Source organism: Poecilia formosa, unplaced genomic scaffold (assembly GCF_000485575.1).
Source record: "Poecilia formosa unplaced genomic scaffold, Poecilia_formosa-5.1.2 Scaffold2332, whole genome shotgun sequence".
Lineage (NCBI taxonomy): Eukaryota > Metazoa > Chordata > Actinopteri > Cyprinodontiformes > Poeciliidae > Poecilia > Poecilia formosa.
This window is the reverse complement of record NW_006802271.1, coordinates 1-13,120: the sequence shown is the minus strand read 5'-3', so window position 1 is coordinate 13,120 and position 13,120 is coordinate 1. Positions and strand designations below refer to the sequence as shown.

Sequence of the window (13,120 nt, the reverse complement as noted above, 5' to 3'; positions counted from 1 at the left end):
GAGTCGATTTTAGCAGACATTTATTGTAGCTACTGTTTGTTGTGAGGAGGAGGCCTTTACCTCAGAAGAAACATTAAATTTAGAACATCAGAGATGATGATGATGTTCACACCTCAGAGGTTCAAAGGTATAAAAACCTGCGACATGAATCTGCCACAGATGCTTTCCGTGGCTGAAAGCGAAGCCATGACAGAAACTTAGTTCTTACCTTTCACACTCCCCTGTGCGCTGAGTGGAGGATGAGTTTTCTTTGACAGCACTTTTATGGTGGCCCCATCATTAACCTAAAGCAGAGCAAACTCAATATGTTACACATGGAAAAGCACAACCACAACAGACTCAACCAATCAGCTGGCCGGTGATTGGAAACAGAAAACGCCTCTGAAGCGGCTAAAGACTGAAACCTGGTTGGTTTTTCTATTTTCACTGATGAGTCAAAACTGAAAACCATCTTTTTTACTCTGCAATCACATAAACATGACACCATGTTCTGCTACTCTGAGTTTCCAGTTTAGTAAAAATCAGATAAGCTGTTATCAGATGCGTTGCTCATCTTGCTACATGTGGTGGTGAGCCGAGAAACATCTCATACGGGTCCAAACGAGGGGACATGAAGTAGATGTCGAATATCATGACTTGGAAGAATGTGTGTTTGCCAACAACAAACACGGTTTGTTCTACTGCTTCAGGAAGCTGGGTGTTATTTTAGCTGCTTTATTTCTCATGCACTTAAAGCTCTGAGTTCCCAGAGTGGCCATACAAATATTAACTGTTTTTTTTATTGCAGCTGTGTATAAAAGAAATATTCAATCTCCATTTTCTTTTTTATTTTATTCACTCAGTTCTAAGCACCAATAGTTCATGGAACAACTAAAAGAAATTCTGAATGAAAAACAACAGACAGATGTATAAACTTATATCTGAACCCTATTTTCTACTTATACCTAAATATTAGCACTGGGTGAACTATTGGTGGTGTGAAAAAAGCAAAATGTATTATTATGTTTACAGGCAAAAGGAAATGTGCACATCCATTGTTGTTTCCTTGGTTAATCATGTGAACAAAAGCCACATGAGTGAGTCAGCCCAGGACTTGAGGCCGTGACGTTTTGAGAGCATCTTCCCCACACAGACGGTGACCCCTGATCAGGGCCGCCCCAAGTCTCCATGGGGCCCTAAGTGGCTGCTTAGTTTGCTTCTGCCTTGGGCCGGCCCTGCCCCTGAACCCATTAGAAGCCATTAGGAGACACTTTCTTCTCATCCATTTGCCTTTATTATTATTATTATTATTTTCTTTTAGATAAACAGCTTGACCCTTTCTGGATGCGATGACAAAAAGATGATGGGATTTTTCCATTTCCTCTCTGCACCATGCTGTTGGCTCGGAGCACAAATAGTTTCATTCTGTGTAAACTGGGCCGAGAGTTTGAAAGAAAGTAGAAGTGAAACCGAGTGAGCGCGCTCACTCGGTTTCACAGTGAAGCTCCTTCTGCTTCACCTTAATGCAAGACTTTCTGCTCAGACAAATTTGATGATGGTTTAAATGAACTTTCCGTAACATTTTAAAGTTACATTTACCTCAGAAACTCTGAGGTAAATGTGTATTTGCTCCCTGTTATAGACGACGATGTGTGTTCTGCTTTAACTAACCGGACTCTGTCAACCAGCACTGACTCAGCGCTGCAACACGACCTGCATTCGCTGCACTTAATAGAAGTCTGGAGCCACAGCCCACATGCAGACGTGTTCATCCTCCTACTTGATGACTGAAGTAAGACTGAACTGAAGTCGTCTTTGTTCTCACCTTGTAATGCCTGAGTGTGTTTAGCTTCGTCACGTCCCCGATCACCTCGGAGCCTCTGTCCACCTCCTGAAGAGGAAGAAATGATCCATCCCTCTCGTACTCTGGTAGAATACAGGACAAAAAACCTTATTAATTTAGATATTTTAGTTTCAAAACAAAGTATCAACACGTTTGCCTTCCGGCAACGGGTCACTGCAGGAAGGGGACCTTAACCACAGTGTGGTTTTTTTCTAGAAAAGAGAGTGTTTCCTAACACAGAGGAAAAGTTGCTAAATTACTCAAACAGGAAGAAAAGGGATATTTGCTGAAGAGCGGAATAAAAATAAAACACAAAGTTTGGTCTCCTGTCACAGATACCGGCGTCGTAGTTTAAATGATTCTGGTGATTTTGGCTCGGTGGGTAAACTGATGACCCTGTTATGAAAAGAATGAACTGGTTTTCTTCTGTACTTATTTCAGCATTTTAACTGAGGATGAACTGGTTGCAGTTTTCTGACCAGTCGACACTCTGTAAGAAGCCTGACCTGCTGATTCCGGTTTTGTCTGAAAAGTTGCTAAATGTAGCAACAAAGTTGCTGAGTTGGCAGCAGTTGGGTGACTGTCGTTAACGGCTCACATGACAAAGCAAAGCAAAACGGGCAGAGGCTGATTTCAAGGCCTCTGCAGAGGTAAATAAGAGCAGATGATTTTCCAAAATGAAGGAAATCTGGGCTGATTCATCTGTGCACCTCTAATTTTAGCAGGTTGTTTTTAAAACAAAGTGTTTCTCAAAACATTTATCAATAGATCTAGCAATGACACAATCCAGAGAACAAGACCAGAAGCAGGTTGCTCCAGCACTGGTAAATAGTTGTTTTCTTTAATCCATTGAATCTTGGATCTGATAGAAACCCAACCTGCTCACCTTACATGGATCCTACAAGTTTCTTTAAAAAAGTCTTCATCTGTGTTGCACCTGAAATCTTACAGATTTAGATTCTTCACTTTCCACAGGACAACTGCAGAGATTAAAACGCATTTAAAGACATAATCTGGATGCTCTGATAATCTGGTGGTTCCAAGTGGGCCAGACTGTCTGACTCTGTGCTGACCTGGTTCACATCTTACTTCACAGATCAGAACCAGTTTGTGTTGTTAGGTTATGGTGAACAGATCACACCATGTGGAGAACCTCAAGGCTCCATCCTTGGGCTAATTTTAATCATTATACTGTTAACTCATTTTGTGAAGTATTACAACTTCTCCTGCAGTATCTGGACTGATGACATGCTGCTTTTGACATCACTTGGCCCGTACTGTGGTAGTCAAGAGGACAACAATAAACAGGTGAATACTTTCATTTTCTTGGGTCTAAATACATTTCAGAGTTGGTGGTCTGGTATGAACCATGTACAGCCCTCAGTTTATTAAAGACCCCATCGCTTTAAGGTTTATTTTGGCTCTAGTGGTGATGGCTGTGTCAAGGACTAAGGTCTCCATGTGTGGGTTGTGCTTGAACCCTGCACCCCCCCAACTTTACTACATCTGAACCACAAAGTTCTATAAATTTTCCTAAAATTGTCATTCCTTCTTGTTTGTGGTTTATGTCGTGTGTCATTGTTTTTGGTGCATCGGGTCTTTTATCTGCTCCTTTGTTCTTCCTGTGAAGGACCCTGTGTGTGAATCCTGCAGGCTGCAGCACATTAGTGCCAGTTTCACTCACCAACATTGACATCTCTGATCGAGGTGTTATACGCGAAGCCAAACTTGGTTTTGAAGGTGTTGAGGATCTTCTCTTTGAGCTGCTCCACGGTGTCGCAGCTGAGGGCGTCCACCTCCAGAGGCTCGCTCACCTCTCCATCACTGCCCACTGCGAACAGCACCTTCAGCTTCTGGAGGCGCAAACACACATAACTTCTCATTCATCTTTTTCTATGCCTGCATAATAAAAGAATCCTTGATCAATCACAATCACATGTCAAATCTATACGTTTTTGCTCCTTTTTTTTGTCATACTTTTGTGTTTTCAAGTAATTTTTATGTTGATAACCTGAACAAAAACATAAGATACACTTTTCAAATAATGGCTATTTATTAAGGGGAAAAAACCTCCTATCCTCACCCACCTGGTCATATGTGAACGTATAAATCTCTCCAATCATGAATAGAATTCTAAGACCAAAACCCCTTCAGAACAAAAGTGAAAGCTTTAGGAAGATCTGCTTCCTGTTGCATCTGCTTTAAAACTAACGACATCCAGAAAATGACAAACTGAACATAAAACATGGTGGTGGTAGGGTGATGGTCTGGGTCTGCTTCTGCAATCTGGATCATTTCTCAATTATCACGACGACGTATTCTGAAAATCCTGGAGGAGAATGGCAGCCCACCGGTCCAATGCAAACCTTCAAGATTGCGTCCAAGTGGATTGGAATAATAAAACACTAAATAAATGTTAAAGTGATTTTCAAGACTTTAAGTTCTGTTTATTTAGAAATTGTTAAATGTGAGTGGGATCTCTTCCATGTTAATGAAATGATCTGGTGACATACTGAGTTCAGTTGCTTTTCAACAAACTCAGGGAATCTATCAACTTTAGCTTGGAAGTCTGCTGGCAGTTTCTGATACTCCAATGTCTGGAATGACTCTGCTCCACCAGCGAAGTGTGCAACAGGGCGGCGCGAAGCAGAGACGCATGCAGTAAACCTGGGGTGAGAGAGAGGCGGTTGTGGTGCGTGTCGCAATAACGGCAAGACGGCCCGTCTGCAAAATCATTTCCATTCATCCTGTGGTCCTCTAGCTGTTTGCAGATGGTCACTATCTGCAACCATCACCATCTGGTTGTAGATGATGATCAAGAGTGACTTGTAAAACATACAAGTTGCTCCTGACTATAAAGACAGAGGATCAGTCAAACTATAGAAAAATAGTGCAACTGTATATCTGATGTTATCACAGATCATTAATTTGATGCAACTAGCCACACATTTACTGACAGCTGTGTTCTGAATGATAAATCACTGAACTATTTAACACTTAATGCAGTTTATTTAATGCTATCAGTTTACTGATCGGAGAGCTGCTAAATGTGTAAAACACCACTTTTACCAGCAAACTGAGCATTTTATCACACTTCAGACATCTCACAATATGGCCTTATCAAGTCTGTAGTTTGATTTTCTACTTTTCCAAACATTTGAGATGTTTTCTGATGGATCTGCCGATTTTTTAATGGTAAATGGGAGTAAATTTGTTGTGCTATGCATGTTCAAAGGAAAGAGAGGAAGTTAGTTATCAGTTCCTGTTCCTACAAATAAGTTGACTTAGTTCCATAGATGCATTCACTTCAGTGATTATACTGAAACCTTAATAACTTTACAATAATAAAAATTAACACTTGGTAAAAAGAAAAAAGACAAACAAAAGTGTAAAATGAGTCTATTTGAAAATGTTTGGTTGTTAAGACAGTTTTCGATCTAGACTCTGTAGTTCTGTTTTAACTAAACCAGAGAAACCAAAACAACAGAGAATTAGGAAGCGTTGGTTTGTGGGCTGCGTCGAGAACCATGCAGAGTTTTAGCATGAACCATCAGGCCATGCAGACATAGAAATACCTCTTAAAATAGTTTTGGGTTTTCCATTACAGTTTAGTTTAATTTCGCTGTGACTTTTTGTCAAAGTGTTTTCTACTTTTTTATTAGTTATTATATTGTTTAGTTTTAGTTTAGTTTTTATAACTTGTAATATAAGTTTTTTTCATAAAAAATTTCACATCAGTTCAAAAAGCTACTAAATAAACATTATTTATTTCAGTTAAAAATGGTTTCTCAATTTCAGCTTTTGTTATTTTGTTAGTTTCAGTTAACTATAAGAATCTTGGTATGTGTGTGTGTGTGTGTGTGTGTGTGTGTGTACCAGCTGGCTGAAGTCCTGAGCCTGCCACAGCAGCCAGTCCTCGCTGAGTGTGTACAGAGCTTTCTCCGTCACGCAGTCCACCGGCCCTTTGGAGATCTGCTGTGTGAGCGCGCTCACCAACAGGAACAGATGCTGCCCGACACTTTCCTGCACAACACCAGAGATAAAAATAAAATAAGAACATCAGCAGCTGACTAACTTACGCACATCAGGTTTGTGTAGGCTCGAGTTTACTTTGAGCTTCTTGTTGCACGTGGTTCCTGTGGTTACAGAAAAAGCTTGGCTTAGAATATAATCAGCCACAATTAGCATCCAGCTTAGAGGCATCTTAATAAATACATATATAGCTGTGATAAGCTGTGTGGTTTTTTGCACTTGTTTATCTGAAAAAGTTAATATCAAATCATATTTTAATATCAAAGATGACCTGAGTAAATAGAAAAAGCTGTGCTCAAATAATTATTATTAAGAGCAAAAAAGAGTGAACCAAACCAACTGGGGCTACATATGTGAAAGAGGAAATGGCTCCTCTGACTGCAATCTGGTCGTCACCCTTGAATCTGGTTGTCACCCTGGTAACAGCAGCTGCTAAGCGCTGCTGTTACCAGGTGGTGAATCTTTTACATCACTGTGGAAGAGTTTTAGACCGTTTCTCTTTCCAGAATTAGTTTATTTTGGCCACACTGGGAGGTTTTCAAGCATCAACACCCAGACTTTAACTAGGCCACTCCAAAATCTTCTTTTCTTTCTTTCTTTTTTTTTTTTTTGCATTTCTAAAGTGTAACAGGACACACACCTCCCAAAATGTTCAGATTAGTTCACAGATCCTTTTCTAAAAGGTCTTTGTGATCGTAAACATGACTTAGTGAGGCAGAACGATGTGCTCTCTTCGGTCAGCGGTGGTTTTGGTGTTAGATCCGACGCCATTTTGTCACTTCTCTTTCTTACTGCCGAGTCATGACCACCAACCTTAACTGAGGTAAGTGAGACAAAGGGGTTTAGATGTTGCTCTGCATTCATTTTGACAGAATATTTTTTCCCAGGGTGTCCAGGTTGGTCTGGATGGATTCATCTTTAAATAAATTAAATTGTTATTTTATATTTACTTAAGTTATCATTGTGTGATATAAAGCTGTGCTTTAATATCACACAATGACACAATGTCACATTTCACTGTGAAGTGTGACAAACAAGCAGAAACAGAGATAATCTGTATTGAGTGGGGACATTTTAGCAGCTCTGTGTGCCAGACAAGGCAGTTTTCACAGAATTTACGATAAGAGATAAAGATTCTGAACAATGCACTAATTTTATGTCCCCTCTGATAACTGTCCGTAGCCATAGTCACGTTTCCTATAAATAAGCAGGGAAGTAGTTTTTTAAACAATGTTTTAAGTTGCTCTTCTGGGTAAAGAAAAAACATTCGAAGAGTTTCTCAGTATTTCTTTTCCCATGCTTGTAAAAACTGTCTGAACCGAAGGCGTCTGCACTGATCAATGTTCATTATTTTACATCTTAACAACAGAAACCATCAGATGTGCAACAAAAATCGTAGATGGAGATAAATGAGTGAGAATCATCAGACTGGGATCATAGCAGCTTCACTGTCTCTGACTAGCTACACAGGAACAATCAGACCGGTCAGACAGTTTTCTTGAACCGACCCGCAGGAAGCCGTAGAGGCAGACCGACACCCAGTTGGTCAGCAGCTTCTCCACCGTGGACTCGGTGCGCCTCAGCAGCAGTTTGGGCTGAGCGGCGGTGCTGTGCTGCTGCATCAGGTCCTTCAGCAGGACCTCCATCACCTCCGTCAGGTACGACAGGTTGCCGTGAAGCGCCACGGTGAGCAGAGACGCAAGTGTGCACCTGAAGGAGAGAGACGTTAACTGAACTGTCCACTGCAGAAACACAAACCTTACCAAGTATGTTTTTTTTGTTTAGTTTTTAGTTCAAATAAGATAAAAAGTAACTCACAAGGAACTTTCCTGCAAGTTATAGGAGCTGGTTTTAAGTGAATAATGCTTGAGTATAGATAAAAAGTATCTTAGTGCTGCCAATTACAATCTCATGTGGCCCAGCTCAGCGTATACATGAGGATGATTGACAGCGCTAAGCCCCTCCTCCTGGCTCTGATTGGTTGTTTTTTGTCGGGACTGGTGCATTTCTTCAGACGGTAATAGTAGCTCAGGAGGATGTGGAGATCAATCTTTTCATGGATTATCTGTGTTACCTGTTTCCAAAAAACATTTTTGTGCGTGTGTTTTTTTTTTATTTTTTTATTTATTTTTTAATAAAAATTACATACTGGACCTTTAAGGAATTATTGACTCAAAACCAGCTACTATATCTTCCACAAATGTTACTTTTATGTTAGTTTTGTCTTATTTCAAGCAAAAGAAACAGAAACTTCCTGGTAAGATTTGATGTGTTTTGCAGTGATAAGCGTTCCGTTTGTCCATCCGGTCATCAGATTTACTTGTCTTTGACGGTGAAGCTTTTCTGCTCCTCTAGCGCGTGCACCATGGTGGTGAGAAACAGCTGGTCCTGGATCAGCCTGGAGAACTTCTGGCAGTGCTGATCCAGCTCCACCTTCTCCACGTCCTGATTCCGGATCAGACAACAACAAACGTCACTGACGCTGTGTGAGAGCGTCCAAAGAGCCGCAGCTGCCATTCATGCTTACCTGACCAATGTCTTTGATGCACAGCTTAATTAAAGAATCACTCTGGAAAACAGAAGGTAACTGTTATATATCCGCAGGGTATCAGTGTGATTGGTGTTGCAGCACACGGCTTGGTTTCACCTCAGGGAAGAAGGTTCTGGAAGCAAAGTGCTTGTAGTCCAGGAAAGGAATGGCTCCGACGTTTTCCATCAGGTCAGCCTTTTCTGTCTGCAGATCTATGAATCCTGTGAAGGAAACACACAGTGGAGGAAAGGCAACACTAACAACCACAACACGGCTAACACTTCTTGTTCTTATCAGCTGGTAACGCGGAAACGCAACAATCAGTTTGCAACATCACAAAGTTTATTGATACTTTATCTGAGTAGCTCAGCAAAAGCTGCAGTCAAGCATGGGTTTCTGAAAATGGCTTCCGTTTACCGTCAGGTCAACTGGAGCAACAATTTTCAACTTGTGAAAAAAGGAAGCGCTTCAAAAAGGAACTGAGTTTGTGTTAGACGCCCAGGGAGGTGGAAGAGTTGAAAGCGAAGTGGTTGAAAAGGGACAAAGTGTGTAAATGTTTCATCATCAGCTCTAAACAGAAGCCAGTTCTCTGTCACTGGAGGGGCAGCATGTCACACAGAACCTGTATTAACATGAAAAACTTTAATATATGATTTATTTCTGTTCTCAATGAACCAGAACAACATGAACACAACGTCTCCATGGAAGGCAGGTGAAAACAAACAGCGAATATTAACATTTCGCTGCATCTATTTCACTCAGTTAGGCTCATGAATCATCTGAGAGACAAATAAAATTCACCTAAAGTTCTGTTTTGGAAAAGATTTAAGCCAACAACAACAACAACAACAAATCCACTCTAAGGACATCAGGATGTTATCTTGGCTTCACTAGCAGGAAGTTTGTTTCTGATAGGAAATGAGATGGGGATCTTTTAAGAGATAATAAAACAGTCAGTGATTATGAATATGATCTGCTTTCATTTACATTATATAAAAATTGTAAGTCAAAACTCATTTAACCATCTTAATGTTCAGTGGAACAACCTTTAGAGACATACCAGCCTTCACACACCTTCAGCTGCATCCACAGATTCTCAACCAATTCAAATTATAAATGCTTTATTGATCCCAAAGGGAAACTAAATGTTGCAACTCAAATTATTTGAGATTCTTTAAGGAGTTATTATAGGTGGTAATGGCCGTGGGAAGGAAGAATCTCTCGTAGCAGTCAGTATTACAGCAAACTGAAAAGGTCTCTGACTGAAGGCACTGTTTCTATGACAACCTCATGAAGAGGAAGGCCAGGGTTGCTTCTATGACTGGGTCACTTCAACATGTTGAACAAATTAAACTATTGCTTAGAACCTAATCCACCATTGGCAATGCTGAGTCAAACTAATTGACCTCAGCGTAGGACGTGTTTAGGATCAGATTAATACACATTAAGCCCTGATGAATGCAGCAGGTAACAGAGAACAAAACAAACCTATTACCAGACTCAGAAATAAGGACTGACCTTGTCTGATGTCATTCCTAATGTCACACTCCAGGTTTTCCATCAACTTGTTCATCCTAACGGTGAGCTGCTCCCGTTGTCTTCGGTAGATGACAAACACCACTGAAATGAACGAGCCGACATGTAAAGAGAAATCTACAGCATGTTGTTGGTGGAGGTCAAAACCATGGTACACTTACCAACCAGGGTGATGGGGATCAGGAGTATGATGAGCAGTGCTAAAAAATAACGTTGAGATGATGCGTTCACTGTTATAGATTCATCTCCATATGTTACCTGTAACAGACCATAATCACAATAGTTGGTAACACTTTATTGAAGGATTGTACGCATAAGACTGACATGAAACTGTCGGGCAGTCATTCATCCAGCTGCCCGCCATGTTTTTGAGATAAAACATGTTTATAATTGACATGAAATTTGAAAATATCACTTGATAGTTATGCATTATTGGAAGACTGGACGATTAATACCTAAACACCAACTATAAAGTCTTTAAAAAAAGTAATCATTAAAAAATAACTAAAATAAATGAACAATCTTAAGCCTGGTGGGGGCACAAGTACAGCCTGGTGGCCTGCCAGGCTTATAATACACTGCAGGGAAACCGTGCAGGTGTCATGTCATGTTTATGACAGTCTCATGTCAGTTTTATGTACACCCCTTCAAATATAGTGTTACCCAGTAGTTCATAGAACAAACAGGTGGTACAGCTTTAAATATGCTAATGCTGAAACTGTTATCAAGCCAAAACGCTTTCTAAAGCATCCATCTCATAAAGCATAAAGAGTCACAATGAGCCACCAGACAGATCAAGCTAACAGGTTGAATGAATGCTACAGAGACATTCTTATAACATAAAGACACTGGATTTGATTCTAGAAGAATCTAATCTGGTGTTTTTGTCATTTTCAAATTTTAAAATAAAATCACAATGAACACAAATAACTGGTTGTGCCAAACTTTGACTACGCCAGTTAAAAATGTTCCTTTTTTAAATTCAATCCATTTTGTGTTTTTGCATGAAGACCACAGAGCAATTTGGGCCAGCTTTATACTTTGTAACTCCTGGTTTTGTTTTTTGATCAGCCAAAGCTCTGCAGTTTTCCTACATCCTGCTGGTTATGTGGTCAAACTCATGGCTGTTTCTTTATCTGTTCCTGGTTCGACTTTATTTTCTGCATTGTCCAGTTTTCTTGCTCCTGGCTTCAGTTTCTGTAGCCTTTGTTTTTATACAACACTATAGTCATTTTAGTTTATCTGCTTCCATTAACATGTTCTGTTCTGTTTTTTGTTTCTTCTTAACCAAGTAATGTGAGAAACTGCTGGGGAAAGGCTGGTCTAGTTACAGCTAAAAACACAGGATTTCAACAGCACTTCAAATTATTAAACCTATACTATTATAAATTTAGGATTCACCTTGATCATATCAATGTCAGAGCTTTGCAGGTCTTTGATCTCACAGATGAAGGTTTCTGTCTTTTTGTTGATTTCTTCAGGTATTATGATGCAGGGATGTTCAACTTCATTCTGAGTTCCCACAACCAACAGGTCTGCTTCTGTCATCTGCAGCTTGTCTGCCTTTTTCTGAAAGAACAAAACCAGTTTCCCCTTCAATAATAACATCAACATGTCTGAGTGAACAAATGTGGACAGAACCTGCCGTACCTGAATAGTGATGCGGACATCTTTCCCCTCCTTCACTGCTGTGAAGCTGGTAAACTCTGGGTCAGGATAGTAAGTTATTTCCTTAGAGCACTCCAACGTTTTATTGGCTACTTTCAGAAACACGTTGCTGCTGGACACCGGAGGGTTTTTGGCTGCAGGTGTTTTATAGACGAGAGTCTGTTGAAAATAAAAACGTAGCACCATGTAGTTCACTGTATGCTGATAACAGAGTTTCTGTCTGCAGAGTTACCTGATTGCTGCTGCTCATCAGAGGCATGACTTCCTGCAGGGTGGGGCTGTGTGTGATCCCCTCCACCAAATTCAGGTGAGTCCCAGAAATAGTGACCTTCCTGCCCCCACTGGAGGACACAGATCAGTTATTTGACAGCACAGTACATGTGATTCTTCTAACTGTAGATTTTTATTCACATTCAGTGGTTTGAAAAAGTACTTAATACTTTATACATTTATTCTGTTTCTGCTTTTGTCACATTTAAATGTTTCAGGTTTTCAAACCAACCAACCTGGCTCTATGTGAGCCGTAATAACTGGCTGAACTTCACTCGCTCCTCTTAGCAGAACTGTTTTAATTTTCTGGAGGGTTTTTGAACATGAACACCCTGGTTAAGGTCACACCACAACATTTCAGTCAGATTTAGATCTAGACTGTGAACAGGCCAGAAGTAAAATCAGTTGTGGTTTTGCTTGTACACTTCACTGTCTTGTTGAACAACAGTAGCTGCACTTGAGCAGAGGGTCACAAACTGACGCCTCGTCTTTCTCCTTCAGGATTGTCTAGCAGGAAGTAGAACTCTTGGTTCCACCAACTGGTTCACTGTCTAAAGCAGTAAAACATTCCCAAAGCATCACACTACCACCACCGTGTTTCACAGTCGATATGATTCTTTCTCTGAACTGTTCTGCTAGTTTTAAGCTATATTTAATTTGACATTCACCTCCCACATCTTGTCAATCCACAGAACAGTTTCCACAAGTCTTGAATAATTAAGATGATTTTTTTTTTTTTTTTGGCAAATCCAACATGGACCTTTATGTTATTTCTGTCCAGCAAAGGTTTTGGTCTTAGAACTCTGGTCTTTGTTATAGAATCAAAATGATTTTTGTTGTTCTTGGTTCTTTTGTAGCTTCCTGGATGAGTCATCAATGCCGGTCACTCTTGGTTTGAACTCTAACTCACTCATGAAGACATGTGTTGTTTTTTTGAGCTCTTTTGGCTCATTTCATGCTGTCAAACTTGTTTAAATAAGTATTTTCTTAATTTCTTAAATTCTATACTTTAAGAACACTTTAAAGTTTTTGGCCTGAAGTTCTTGTAGTTTGTTCAATTCCTCATTTTTTGGCCTCCATGTTTTCATTTGTCAGTTGGCAGACAGGAAAGGGGCCCAAGGCAAGAAGAGGAAGACATGCAATAAATTGTCCGATTACATTTAGAACTGGGCTCATGGTGCTTCACTTCCTCCTCAGGAGTTTCATCAGCTGCAATACTGCCTGACATATTAATAAGTATGTCAAACAATAAAAAGCTAAAA

The 13,120-nt window shown here is 40.1% G+C and overlaps 1 protein-coding gene across 1 annotated transcript; it reads right to left on the bottom strand.

The window, feature by feature from the left end:
- Positions 1 to 178: 178 nt before the first annotated feature.
- On the bottom strand, positions 179 to 11,937 carry LOC103133170 (plexin-C1-like). Its single transcript, XM_007544943.2, has 13 exons — positions 11,821 to 11,937; positions 11,571 to 11,747; positions 11,322 to 11,489; positions 10,082 to 10,178; positions 9,903 to 10,004; positions 8,502 to 8,605; positions 8,382 to 8,423; positions 8,175 to 8,299; positions 7,363 to 7,564; positions 5,699 to 5,845; positions 3,507 to 3,675; positions 1,805 to 1,905; positions 179 to 284 (listed from the first exon to the last, which is right to left on the bottom strand). The coding sequence occupies exons 1-13, from the start codon at positions 11,845 to 11,847 to the stop codon at positions 198 to 200; spliced, it is 1,548 nt and encodes a 515-aa protein (XP_007545005.2). The 5' UTR covers positions 11,848 to 11,937; the 3' UTR covers positions 179 to 197.
- Positions 11,938 to 13,120: the final 1,183 nt, after the last annotated feature.